This window comes from Mauremys mutica, chromosome 1, assembly GCF_020497125.1.
Source record: "Mauremys mutica isolate MM-2020 ecotype Southern chromosome 1, ASM2049712v1, whole genome shotgun sequence".
NCBI lineage: Eukaryota > Metazoa > Chordata > Testudines > Geoemydidae > Mauremys > Mauremys mutica.
Genome location: NC_059072.1, coordinates 19,009,381 through 19,023,070, shown reverse-complemented (window position 1 = coordinate 19,023,070; position 13,690 = coordinate 19,009,381). Strand labels below are relative to the sequence as shown.

At 43.3% G+C, this 13,690-nt stretch overlaps 1 protein-coding gene across 1 annotated transcript in view; it reads right to left on the bottom strand.

Moving 5' to 3' along the window:
* SEMA3D (semaphorin 3D) overlaps positions 1-13,690 on the bottom strand; it is a 192,114-nt gene that overhangs the window by 88,869 nt on the left and 89,555 nt on the right. The window contains exons 5-6 of the mRNA XM_045002540.1: positions 8,502-8,564; positions 6,162-6,281 (exon numbers count right to left, since the gene is read on the bottom strand). Of these exons, the coding sequence (XP_044858475.1) occupies positions 6,162-6,281; positions 8,502-8,564 (183 nt within the window). The remainder of the gene's footprint in view (positions 1-6,161; positions 6,282-8,501; positions 8,565-13,690) is intronic.

Genomic DNA, 13,690 nt, shown 5'->3' with positions numbered 1-13,690 from the left:
ACACCTACCAGCTCTCCACAGTTGTGTGCAGCTGCCCAGCTGACCAGGCTGGCTACATGGTGCAGACGTGTTCCTACCTGGAGTAAATGAAGTAACAGTATTCAATCTCCTATGGGGAGAAGAAGTTGTGCAGGCACAGCGCCAATCTAGCCACAGAAACGTGGACATCTAGAAGCAGATTACTTGGGGGATACTGGAGAAGGGCTACACCATGGTTGGTGTATGTGTACCTGAAATGGAGTGTTCTTTCCCCTTCATAAATTCTGATCCCTTAATGTATTACGTTTTAGATGGGTTTTTTTTAATTGCCTGGTTCATGTTACAGAATAAAATTCTATTTTTTGGAATAAAATTCATCTTTATTAGTTCACAACATATGCTGGCTGGTGCTGAGCAGATCTGACACCCACCTCTTTCCTGTTACTTCACTGTCTCAGAACCTGTAACACCATTCATGGACAATATTAATAGGTGTATTGACAACGTTCTAATCACTACAAGACTCATATCAGCCTGCAAAAGAGCAAGGCCAGGTAGAATACACTATAGCAACACTTACTACTCTGGCTCACTATTATAATGATCTTTCAAAGCCTCCCTGCGCCGTGTAGCCCTGTATTGTATCTGAATGTTCAAATTCAGAAGACAGCTACTCGACCTCCACCCCAGAGGAAACCTTTCTCCTTTTACTTCACAGATATTATGCAAGACATAGCAGGCTGCTATAACCATTGGGATATTTTTCTCACTTAGGTCCAATCTTGTAAGTAAACAACGCTAGTGATCCTTCAAACGACCAAAGGCACATTCAGCTGCCATTCTGCACCTGCTGAGCCTGATGCTGTCGCGGTGGCCAGTGTATAGCTTCATGACCCATGGGAGCAATAGGGGTAATCTGCCAGTTGGGAAAGAAAGACCCTGCTTGCAGTCTTTTGAACAGTTCCGTCTTCGTAAAGATGCGAGCATCATGTACCTTCCCTGAAGAGCCCACACTGACGTCAGTAAAGCATCACCAGTGATTTACAAGAGCTTGCATTACTATAGAAAAGTAGCCCTTTTTGTGGATGTACTCTGTGGCAAAGTGATCCGATAGTAAAATAGGGATACACGTGCCATCTCTTGCCACACCACAATTCAGGAACTCTGTTGCTGCAAAACCAGCCACTATGCCCTCCACATTCCCCAGAGTCACAGTCCTGCATAGCAGAAGGCAATTAATAGCCCTGCACACTAGCATGACAATGGCCCTTACGGTGGATTTCCCAACTCCAAATTGATTCCTGACTGACAGGTAGCAATCTGTCATTGCAAGTTTCCACAGTGTGAATCACCACTTGCTTCTCAACTGTCAGTGCAGCTCTTATTTTGGTGTCTCTGCACTGGAGGGCTGGGGCAAGTTCAGCACACTTTGTGGCTTTATGCATCCAAAATCTCTGCAGCCATGTCTCATCATGCCAAATCTGCATGACAATGCAATCCCACCAGTCAATGCTTGTTTCTCAGGCCCAGAACTGGTGCACCGCCATCTCTGGCTGCTCCGTGAATGCCACCAACAACCTGGAATTGGTTCTTTCTATGCCCCACAGCAATCTAGCCTCCAAGCAGGGGCGGCTCTAGGTATTTTGCCGTCTCAAGCATGGCAGGAAGGCTGCCTTCGGAGGCTTGCCTGCAGGAGGTCCCCAGTCCCGCGGATTTGACAGCATGACTGTGGGAGATCCGCCAAAGCCGCGGGACCAGTGGACCCTCCGCAGGCGTGCCGTCGAAGGCAGCCTGCCTGCCGCCCTCGCGGCGACTGGCAGAGCGCCCCCCGTGGCTTGCCGCCCCAGGCACGCACTTGGCGTGCTGGTGCCTGGAGCCGCCCCTACCTCCAAGGAATCATCACGTTCTCCACAGCTCCTCTGGCAGGTCTGCAAACACTACAGCACCATGCCCTCTATGCTTGCAACACTCATGACAATAGTGCAGCGCTGTGCAGACTCCATGCTTCTGTCACAGATGGTGGGTAGCAAGGAGGGATGTGTGGGTTTTGAAAAGAAGATGTGAAATATTATGGGATGGAGAACACTTCATTATGGGAAGTTGACCTCCCAGCCTCCCAGTCACCACTGCGTGACTTGTTTCGACCTCATCAGGCATTGCAAAAACTTCCCAAAACACCCTGTGCTGGTTGATGGCAAGTTGCACAGTGGGATTCCTACCCATGGTGCACTGCTCTCTGCACTGATACAAGCACTCCTGGTGAGGACGCGCTCCGCTGACACAAGGAGCAAAGTGTACACATGCACAAGCGATGTAATAACTGTGGTGACTGTATGCCAATGTAACTGAGATCAGCATAATTTTGTAGTGTAGACATGTCCTAAATTTTCATTTAGGTGACCAGAGGGCTGACATTTTTATTTTTCCTGTTATGTCCATCCATAAATTCTCTAGGTTCATGACAAAATGTAAAACCACAGCAACGCAAACCATGTATGCGGAATATTTAATAACTAAGCTCCCTGCAAAGAATCAAATCCTTCCCAGTACTGGGATATATTCCACCCCATCCATTCACCTCATTCCCTCAAATAATGCCACTTGGGACACAGGTAAACATTGCCATGTTCTCAGAGGGTCACCAATGTAAGTTGAGGCATACTGATGGGGAAAATGAATTCTAAGGCTAAAGATCACTGACCTGCTCCCATCCCACTCCCATTTCAACAAGGTGGTTTTTAGTATGAGCCCCTCAGAGGATCACAACTACAGCAGTATCAAATATGGACAGGTTGTCTCTAAGTTAAACAGGACCCAAGTCATTTAGAGTTTTATACATCAAAACCAAATAGCTCAAACTTCACTCAGAAATCAACAGGTAACCAGTACAGAGCATAGGTGATTAACACACAACCCGGCCAAAACTTTTAACACTGTTTTGAAGGCTGTGGCAAAAGGCACAAATTAGGCCCAGTCCTCTTCACCTGGCAGGCAGGCAGAAGTTTTGGCTTTGACTTCAATTGTAAGAAGATTGGGATTTTAATCTCCTTAAATTCAACTGTGTGACGCCTTGGCAGATTTTATACTGTTTCCAAAACAGTATGTGCTGTGGCTTAAAGTCACCTGACCTGTTCTGACTCATCTGTTTCCAGAGCACTGGCATCAGATGGCAGAAGGTTGGCAGACACACTGGCAGGTTTCCAAGGTTGTCAGTACACTGGCAGATTTCAAAGGCTCATTACAGAAAGGAAGAATATCTGGAGCCTTTGCTTTCCCAACAGCAGATTAGTGCCTAGAGTCCAACAGGGTTGGACTGAGTTTGATCAAACAAAACACACATAATTATAATCTAGACTTTTAAAAAACAAGAAAGGATCTGGGTCAATTGCAGTGCCGTGTTACCATGCAAGAAACCTGAATTCAGTTCCAAGTCTCAGGGGACAAAATTCCACCTTCAGTACAAGACCCATGCAACCACAGCCGTATCAATGGATTTGCAGAGAGAGTAAGGGCTAGCAGCATCTGGCCCCTAGCCTCTCACTTCTCAGAAGTTAAGTGAGACAGTGCGGAGGCAGTGGATTTAGCCTGTTAGATAAGCGCTGCAGGAGGAAAGGGAATGAGTGCCTCATGCCGTTCACCGCTACATTGCACTTGATTAAACAAGGCTGCAGGCAAGAGGTACTATCATGTGAGGCTTTGAGTGGTAATGGGAGAAATGAACACTCCTTCGGGATGCAGAGGGCGAGCAGGAGAAGTGGGAGGAGAGGGGAAGATGAGGGAGAAAAGTTGCATAGCCAGTCCAAGAATTCTGTTCCAACGGCTGTGACAAAAGAAGCAAAAGTGCTGCTTTTCTTTTATTTCTTTTCTTTTCTTTTATTTTATTTATTTCAGAAGCACTAAAATGTGCTAATTTCTCTTTTGAATCTTAGGTAAGAGACCTTTGAAAAAAGTGAATTATTTCAACCCATGAAAAACGTAGCCCTCTTGCACCCTCAAACACATAGGAACATTGGACTTGTCCTAATGGATCAGGCTAGTCGTCGGTCCAGTCAAATGGCCTATTTCCTACCTTGCCCAGTACCAGCTGCTTTAGGGGAAGGGGGAAATAAATCCCTATAATGAACAACTATGGAATAGTCTGTTCATACGGGAAATTTCTTCCAGCCCCATCAGTTAGTGACTGGATTATACCCTGTAGTGTGAATTTGGCACATTGCCACTGTTGTCACTAGGGAGAGCGTGGGCCTGTTATACCAATGCACAGGGTGCGGCATGTACAGACACATGGGCGGGGACAATTTTGCAGGGTGGTGGAGCTGGGGGTTAGAGCTTGTGAAGGCAAAAGTGTTGGAATCAGTCTGAACCGAGCTTGTCCACATAGACCGATAGTTTGTCTGTGCCCTGTGCAAGGAGAGGAGGGAAAAGCTCCTTAAATCCTCCTGCTCCATCCCTAGCAGATACTGCTCTGGTGCCTTTACACTAGGTAAAGGGCTGGAATGACATAAAGAGGCTCTATAAGTCCCATTTCAGCTGCGGGCGGATTCCCTCAGTGCAGGTACTGATGAAGACAGCTTTCTGAGAACCTCCTCGCAAGCCCTGGCATAGGATGCATGCCAGCAGAAGGGGCATGTCGGGGCAGGGCTGGGTTCCAGGCAGCACTACGGCCCAAAGGCAGAACTAGGAGACTGCTTGTAGACAGGTCACAGGACTAGTCTCTCCAGGCTCCAGAGCATGCCAGGATCAAGGGCTTGCAAAAGTGGTTTAGTTTCCCTCCCCTTGGGCTGTGAGTTTGCCTCAGGTCCCTAAACCCTCTTTTCAGCTCCCTTGTTTTTAAAAGTTTTATAGGAATCCTTGCACCTCTTACCTGGCAGGAAATATCTAGCCTTGGCGCTGTGCCTCAAAAGAATTGCAGGTAGCTGGTGTTACCACATGCTTTGGCACACTATTGCTTACATTATATTTTACAGAGCAAGCCAATATTATGTTAGATTTTGGGAATCATGGGTTCAAATGACAAGTCCTTCAGGATGAAATCATATCCAGGAGCAATACGCATGTGAAAGGACTCTGCTGTGTGTTCTAAGGACATGGGGAGGGTGAGGAGGCTGCTCAGCATTGACTGATAACAGATTTGGAGGAGGAATCTAAGGGTACGTCTACACTACCCACCGGATCGGCGGGTAGTGATCGATCTATCGGGGATCGATTTATCGCATGTAGTGTAGATGCGATAAATCGATTCCCGATTGCTCTCCTGTTGACTTCTGAACTTCAGCTCGGCAAGAGGCAGAAGCAAAGTCGACGGGGGAGCGGCAGCCATCGATTCTGTGCCGCGAGGACGTGAAGTGATTCTAAGTCAGTCTAAGATATGTCAACTTAAACTACGCTATTCTCGTAGCTGAAGTTGCGTATCTTAGATCGATCCCCCCCACTGTAGACAGGCCTGTTGCTCTCCCCAACTGTCATTTTGATCATGAGTGGCAGACAATCAGTCCTGTCATCTTCATCCCCATAACTTTCCTTCCCTCATGAGCAAAGAGCCACCACACAGTTCCCCCTTCTGCTTCCTTTTCAATTCACAGCTCCCCTGTGCATTGGAAAATGTGTTATTTCCACTGGGAATGGATGGGTCTAAGGCCAGGCCTGGGGACTGAAAGTTTTCACCCAAAATGGTGAATGGACTAAGCAATACATAGTGGTTTAGACAGTCCCAAAGCACCAGGGCACTTCCATTCCCAGAGGTAGCTGGCCCATGGAGTGATAGCGATAGTGGATTTAGAAGCTGCTACTTTCCCTGGTAGAAGCAGAGTGTTGCAATGCTGACCAGAAAGCAAGGAAAGAGAAATAGGAATAAATAAGCAGGAAAAGGATTTGCTAGAAAACAAGACATCTGGGTTAAATGTGCTCTTCACATAATTAATCATTGAAAGTGTCACTCTGAAGACCTTTGTATATTAATTCCTATCGGGCAAAAAGCTTTGTTCAAGTGCAATATGCACACATCAAATGTGAGAACATGAGTTCTTACATGACCTGTAAAATGCACCATAACCCTGCTATTTATACAAACTGCTGTCAGTTCATTTTTTACATCACTCACTCTGTTTTAAAATAAATGATGGATGCTAAGCGAGGTTAGAGCCATTTCTTGTCATGCACCATTGGTGGAGGGATTAAATTACCTCTTTGTGTATTCCAAGCTCAATGTAGCCACAGATAGGGTGGAAGGCTCCTGTGCCACAGACATAAACATGGGTCCGGTTGTAGGGTTGAAGAACCCTGATAAAATTTGCACATTCTGTCTGTTGGGAAAAATGGAAGAAAAGTTAATCCTTTGCAACCATGCACATAACAAGACTCATATTTGGTGACTTATTTATTTTTGCTCTCACATCTACCTTTCATTAAGCAATAGCTAACGTTATTTTTAAAAAGTTGCAGCAAGTAAAGCATTAGCACTGGCCAACTACTGTACAGTTCATCCATCAGGCAATGACGTACATGTTATACTGATTACATTCTTGTTATACTGGTATAAAGCCATGAAGAATGACAAAGTACATGGTGAAAGTCTAGTTTTGAGGAGTTCTTTCTGTACCAGTCTTTGTTGTAATAAAGCTCCAGTCTTAACAATTGTCTGGAAATGGGAAAGTTGGCAACCGTTTCCAAAATGTGGTGGGCCCCACGTTTGGCTGGCCCGTTGGTTCCCCTGTCATTTCTTCCAATTAAAGACTCAGTGCAAGCATTAACAGCCAAAGGTTAATTGTGGGAATGGAGGCGGGGCCCCTCCATAACTGTGGCAGTCCTCAGGGCTGCAATAAACTGTCAAAGGATGCATTATGTATATACCCTCCTTGCATTGGCCAGCAAGGACTGGGGCAAGTCTGTTGTGCTCTGATGCACCCTAATCAGCAATCCCAAAACACAAGGAAATTTAAGCAAGACACACAGGAAGGTTGTCAATCAAAACCTGTAACAACCATGAACCAGTTAAATCAGCAACAGTCTGAACAAAACATCATAACAGTCCAAATGGCAGGTATATAGCAGTTGTCCCTGACTAACTGCACACGTCCAATGGTATGTGCACATACACACAGAACCAGCAACTATAGCAAAGAGGAACAGGAACAGAGAGAAGGAAGCAGTAATCAGGAAGGGAACACACATGCACACAAGTCATCACAAGGTCCATGACACCTTTGGGCTACTTAGCACCAGGGTAGTCCCTAGACAGTCCTGGTCCTTGCTGTTCAGCAGTGCAATTAACTAGATTGTGGCTGTCCATTGCAAGGTTATGGAATGGAGCAGGGGTAAAGGTCAAGCAACAGCCTTGCCCTAACTAGGAAAAAGAAGCATACAACAAAGCTGTTCGGCCACTTATTTCCAGATTAATATCTGCTGTCTAACCTGTGAGGCTGGAAGAAAGCTGAAGAGGGAATGTAGTAGGTGACACCTACAAGATGTCACAAAAAACAATATTCTTCCCTCCAGCTGCCTCTCTTTTACAAAAGCACAGAGATTGGTCAAATCACAAAGTTTGTGTACAGATCAGGATCAGTGATTTCCCAGAGCTCAGAGGAGGTGTTGTTCAGACCTGCTGTATTATAGAGATAAGGGACAGCCATTATGTTAGGATGCCAAATGGAACCTCCTCATAAAGTGTATTTCAATCCAGGGTTTTAGCTTGGGCCTATCCCTTAACCAAACATGCCCAGTGAAGGCCACTGGGTTAGTGGGAAGAGAGGGGAAGAAACTTCACACGTATGAGGGGGGCAGGCGTCACATTCTTTATGGCGCTTCTTGTCTTTCATGAGGGAATCTGGTTTCTCTTCACTGTGCAGAAGAGGGATGGGGGATGCCTTTTTATTATGCAGAATGATGCATGTTCTTATAGGAAAGGGGATCATGGCACTGGAGAAGAGCTTATGAAACCATGAGACTGGTGTTTTACACTGGTGATAATTGCAGCTGTCTATGAATTGAGTTAATTTGTAAATGTACAAGTCGGATGCTTTGTTAGTGAATTGCAGTAAAGCTGTGTTCAGTAGATTCCCAAGGGGAAGGGACTTTTTGATGGTCACAAGAACTTTTAGTGGCTTTGGATCAGGCTCATAATGAGTATCACAGGATACATTTCATAATGGAGTTGATTCACTTCTCAATACGATCTGTGACTGAATTTTGAGTGTACACCGAATTTTGCATGTATACTGATGGCTAAGCACCTCTCCTACTCAGTATTGTTCCACATTCTCCTTGAAACATCAGCATTTGAAACAGAGATGAAACTACTCTTTTAAGTTAGTGATTTCAATAACAGTTGCATGAACTTTTTTAAAGAAAAAGGCTAAACTATCAATGGTGTGTCTTTTGTGCATTAAATTAGAATACAACAGTATGAGTATTTACCAGCCTTTTTTCAACAGCTGCTTAATAATCAAATCTAACACATTTAGAAATAAATATATAGCTATACAGTGTTACCAGCACCAATAAAGAAAAAAATGTTCTGTATTTACCTGGACATCTTTCCCAGCTAGTTTGCATACTTCCACCTTCTCTTTTGCTGCAGGCCAGTAAATCTGTAATACATTTAAAGGTGTGTTAGGACCAGAGATTTTGCAGCATTTTACTTTTTCTTGTGATTTTGCTTGAAGTATTTCATTGCAAAGAACAGGTCAAGTAACCTTATGCATAGTTAAAGAACTGAGATATGAATATGTATGCCTTTAAGACTATCATAATGACTATACAGACTTTAAATACAATGTGGCCTGCCATTTGTTCATTTCTTCATTTTATTTTCCCCATTTTAAGGTAACCTTTAAGACCCTTTACCTGTTTTAATAGTTCATATGCATTTTTTAACATGATGAGCTGTGTCTGGTTCTCAAGGATAGGACAGACCAAATTCAGCCTGAAAGTAAAATGAATACAATCTATGGAATTACACTAAAAGTGAATTTAGCCCAGTGGCTACAGATTTGGCAAATCTGTATTTTGGCAAATATATATTTAGCTGTGTCTGCCAATTTTAAAATGAAAAGGGGTTTTGTTTGAAAAACTAAACATAGCTTTAGGGAAATCTTTAGAACAAAAAGGGCATTTGTCAGAAATGTATAGCACATAATTTAATAATCCGACCCATCAGCAGGAACTGAAATAGTAAAGCATATATATGTAGAAAATGACATACATGCATAGAGCAGAATTACATGCCATTTTTAATAGGTCTCTTTTCTTTCATATACACTTAGAATCCTGACATATGGAAGTTAGTATTTTTGGAAATATTGGCCCAGATCATTAGGTGGCATAAATTGGCATAACTCCATTTATGGCAATGGAGTTACATTGATTTATACCAGCTGAGGAGCTGGCCCATTTATTTCAATTAAGCAATCAAAATAGGGCACTGTCAAATATATGTATGAATCCATCAGCTTAAGAAATACAAACTTTTGATAAGTTCAAAGGAGGGGAGAGAAAGAGAGGGAAAAGTACACTTCCAAAACCAACATGATTTATTTGCCCTGAGCTGACCAGGGATCTATATTCCTGTTTTTTATTATTTTAAGATGGCCTGAGTGCTAGGATTTTTTTTTCTGATTGAAAGCAAGGGGGCAGAAAGAATTTAATATGGCAAGGCCTTGACCGAATGCAAGTTAGGAAACATCTAATGCTTCAGGAGCCCAAAAGTGATTTACCAGTAGCCTGGGTTCTTACAGCATAATGTTCATCTTGGATTGCACTTCGTTCAAATCTTAACACCGCAGTGGTAAGAGTCTAGATTTGTTGTATTACAGAGCAGACGTTACATAAGGCTTGTTTTCAATACAGACATGCCTTCACCAAAATATATACTATTTCCAAAAAGGGATTTAAGGAGTTGAATTCATGGTAATTAAATCGAAAGATATTCCTCTGTACAATTTCAGATGGAAGAAAGGGCAATACGATTTATACCCACTAATGGTGAGCTTCAAAAGGTTCAAAATTGGAGTTCAGTTCAGATAAGCATCCAAACGTTCTGGATGTTGGGGTGTAGATGAGCTGTACTCAGAGCAAGATTAAAAAGCTTGGAGACTTAAGTGTCTCTCTGGCACCATTTTTACTCCTCCAATCCTCATGGCTACTCTAATCATGTCATCTTGTAACAGGCCCCTAGGGACCATTATTGCAGATGGGGATCGCTGGAGTGAAGCACATTCTAGCCATGTCCCTTCTGCCAAGGCATGTCCCCTACACCAGTTCAATTCCATGCAATTAGGGCAGCTTGAAAGTGCCAAAGCAGCCTTAACACAGCCCAAGATCTTGCTCCAGATTTATGTGCAATGTTTCTCTGAATCATCCCAACCTCCCAAGTCTGCAAAACTGGACTGAGAACAACCTCCCCTGTTTGGATTCCAGCCCTTCTTGTTCTCCTCCCAGCCACAAATGGGATGTGCTGGCCTTCTGCAAGGAAATTAATTTCACTCCTATATGAATAAGGGATGTGCAATCAGGCCATATGTATTTTCCTTACTGTAAAAATACAGTCATTGATTAACAATTACCTTTGTGGTAAGAAACTATTCATAAAGGAAATTTAAGTTACATAAACTTTAACCCTTTACAGCAATAGTTACTTAAAGAAAAGATAAGGCCTTATAATGTCATCTCAGGAACTAGAGCTCTAATTTGCTCTTCCAGAAAGCACCAAGGTCTTATGGTCTGAATCCGACATGCCAGTACAGCTGGTTCCAGGGGCATGGTGCCAGAATGTTTGGGGGGAAAGTACTGGGAAAGATGCAGGGTCATCAGGGTGAGATGTTGGGGTGACTGCGTGGAAGATGGCATAGGTTTCAATGGGGTACAGCATAAACAAGGTAAGAGATTCAGGTGTATGGACCCTAATTCCTGGGCAGAGTCTTTTCCGGGACTGAAGCCTAAGGCATGATAGCATTTGTTGTACGAAATGGACAGATCAGGCTGGGACATGAACGCTTCTTGCCATGCTGACTGAGGAAACGGACGGAGTCAATCCTGACTACAGAAGAGTCACTTGGTTTACATCCTAGCTACTTGACAGCCTCAGAGCTTAGCAGTCTAAAGACATAAATCTGTCACTGAAGGGTATCTTAAGTGCTGCAGCTTAACAATCTGTTTACAATTATGCACAAAGGATTTAATAGAATGTTTGTTTATTCTTCATGTGAGAAATGAGATGTTCCCTCAATGTGCCATTTCTAAAATGTAACACATCAAGATTACATAATAAATTATAAAGTATGATCAGAGAGTCAAAACTCTTTTAATTCTAAAGTGATCAAACTGCACGCAATAGTTCCCCAGGGCTTGTTCCTGCTAACACTGGCCCTCATAAGTAACTTTAGTTATGTCAAACGTCCCATTGACTAATCATGTGCACCAAACTATTTACCTGCATAAGCATTTCAAAGATCCTAGCTATAGACTTAAGACTGGATGCCTTGCTGGACTAGGGTGACCAGATGTCCCAATTTTATAAAGGACAATCCTGATATTTGGGGCTTTTGCTTATATAGTTGCCAATTACCTACTATCCCCGTCCCGATTTTTGACACTTGCTATCTGGTCACCCTATTCTGGAAGATATGCTTTAGTCAACAAAATGTATTGGGCTTAACATAGAAGTAAATGGACAAAATTTTATGACCTATGTGTGACACCCTGGCACCCCAATATTCACCACTGTCATGTAATTAGGATATGTTTTGCACAAAGTATGCCTTGTGGGGTATCATTCTAAAAGTCTTGATCTGCTAGACATTAATATCTCGTTGTGTTGTATTGTATCTGCTATCGTCGTATGTGAAGTTATGAAATTGGCTGTGTTTGTGTTACTGAAACATGTTGTGAGGCTGAAAATACCCACAAGCAGATTTTGGGTACAACAGTAAAAAGGCCAAACAATGTTAATGGCTTATTGAGGAAATGCACACAAGTACAAGGATTACCCCAGGAACTGTGTACAACAGAAACCTCTCAGATAGAACTACACCAGGGTTTCTCAAACAGGGGTCCCCTGGCGGCCCGGCCTGCCAGGGGCTTTCCTTACACAAGCAGCGACCCCTGTTTGAGAAACCCTGAACTACACCATGGGAACTGTTTGATCCAAGTCACAGCAAAAAAGCTTTCCAGCAAGTGGGAAGAAGATATAAAAGGAGGGAAATGACCTTGTGATGGTACCTCACTCCCCCTACACAACACACCTGGAAACACCTGAGGAACAAAGACTGAACTGGGGGAAGTGATGGTCCCAGGCTAAAGAGATTTTTAGCCAGTGAATGGAACACCCGGGGATTCCAAGCTGTAAGCAAGTGCAGCTGGCCCCTTAAGAATCTGCAGCCTGCTTGTATCAGCTCTTAGGGTGAAGATCTGCTATTCACAGCCAATCTATTTAGTATATTAAGTTGCGTTTGCATTTTTTTGTTTATTTACTAGGTAATCTGCTTTGATCTGTTTTATTTCACTTATAATCTATCTTTATAGTTAATAAACTTATTTTTGCTTTATCTAAACCAGTGTGTGGGAATCATAACTCAGGGGCAAAAAGCTGTTGCATATTCCTCTCCACATTGAAGGAGGGGGCAAATGTTATGAGCTTACGCTGTACAATTCCTTGTGCAATGCAAGATGGGATAATTGTGGGTTTACACTCCAGAGGGAGTGTGTGCCTGAGGAGCTGGTAGTTGCCCTAGCTGTAGCCGTCTCATGCAGCGGCTGGTCTGAGAGCCTGCATGTAACTACAGCTGCGTTTGTCCCTACCTGTATGTATGCTGGTGAATGTGCAGGCTGGAGAGGGCTTTGCAGCTTGTCACAGCAGTACAGTGTGAGAGGGAGCACAGGCTGGTGGGTCAGTGGGGCTCAATGGTACCCCAGTTCCAGGTGGCACCCTAAGGGGAACCCATCACACTATGTTATAGAGAAAATCAGACTAGCCAATCTATGGATGGCTTGGACTGACAAGGTCAGAGCAAAACTTACTTTATTCTGCAAGATGCGTTTCAGCTTATGCATTCAATGCAAAATGTAAGTGTTGTAATCTCTTACTGACCTAACCGTTTTGTTCTGGAATTCCTCAAAGGGAAGCTCATTAACAAAACCATTTTCATGATAATGAACATGTACAAATGCAACCATGCATGCCCTGCTAAAATCTGTTATGGGGTTGCACTAGAAGTATTATGAAATTATTATTTCTGGATTTAGAATAATTAGTTTCATTCCATAAATCCCACCAATTATAGCTTATAAATTGCATGGAGAGCATCTATATCTTAAATATCTGTGAAAATTGTAGGTTACCTAACTTAAGTGAAGAATGTAACTGTATTAAAGACGCAGCAAAGAATCCTGTGGCACCTTATAGACTAACAGACGTTTTGCAGCATGAGCTTTCGTGGGTGAATACCCACTTCTTCGGATGCAAGCAGTGGAAATTTCCAGGGGCAGGTGTGTATATATAAGCAAGCTAGAGATAACGAGGTTAGATCAATCAGGGAGGATGAGGCCCTGTTCCAGCAGCTGAGGTGTGAAAACCAAGGGAGGAGAAACTGGTTCTGTAATTGGCAAGCCATTCACAGTCTTTGTTTAGTCCTAAACTGATGGTGTTAAATTTGCAGATGAACTGGAGCTCAGCAGTTTCTCTTTGAAGTCTGGTCCTAAAGTTTTTTTGCTGTAGGAT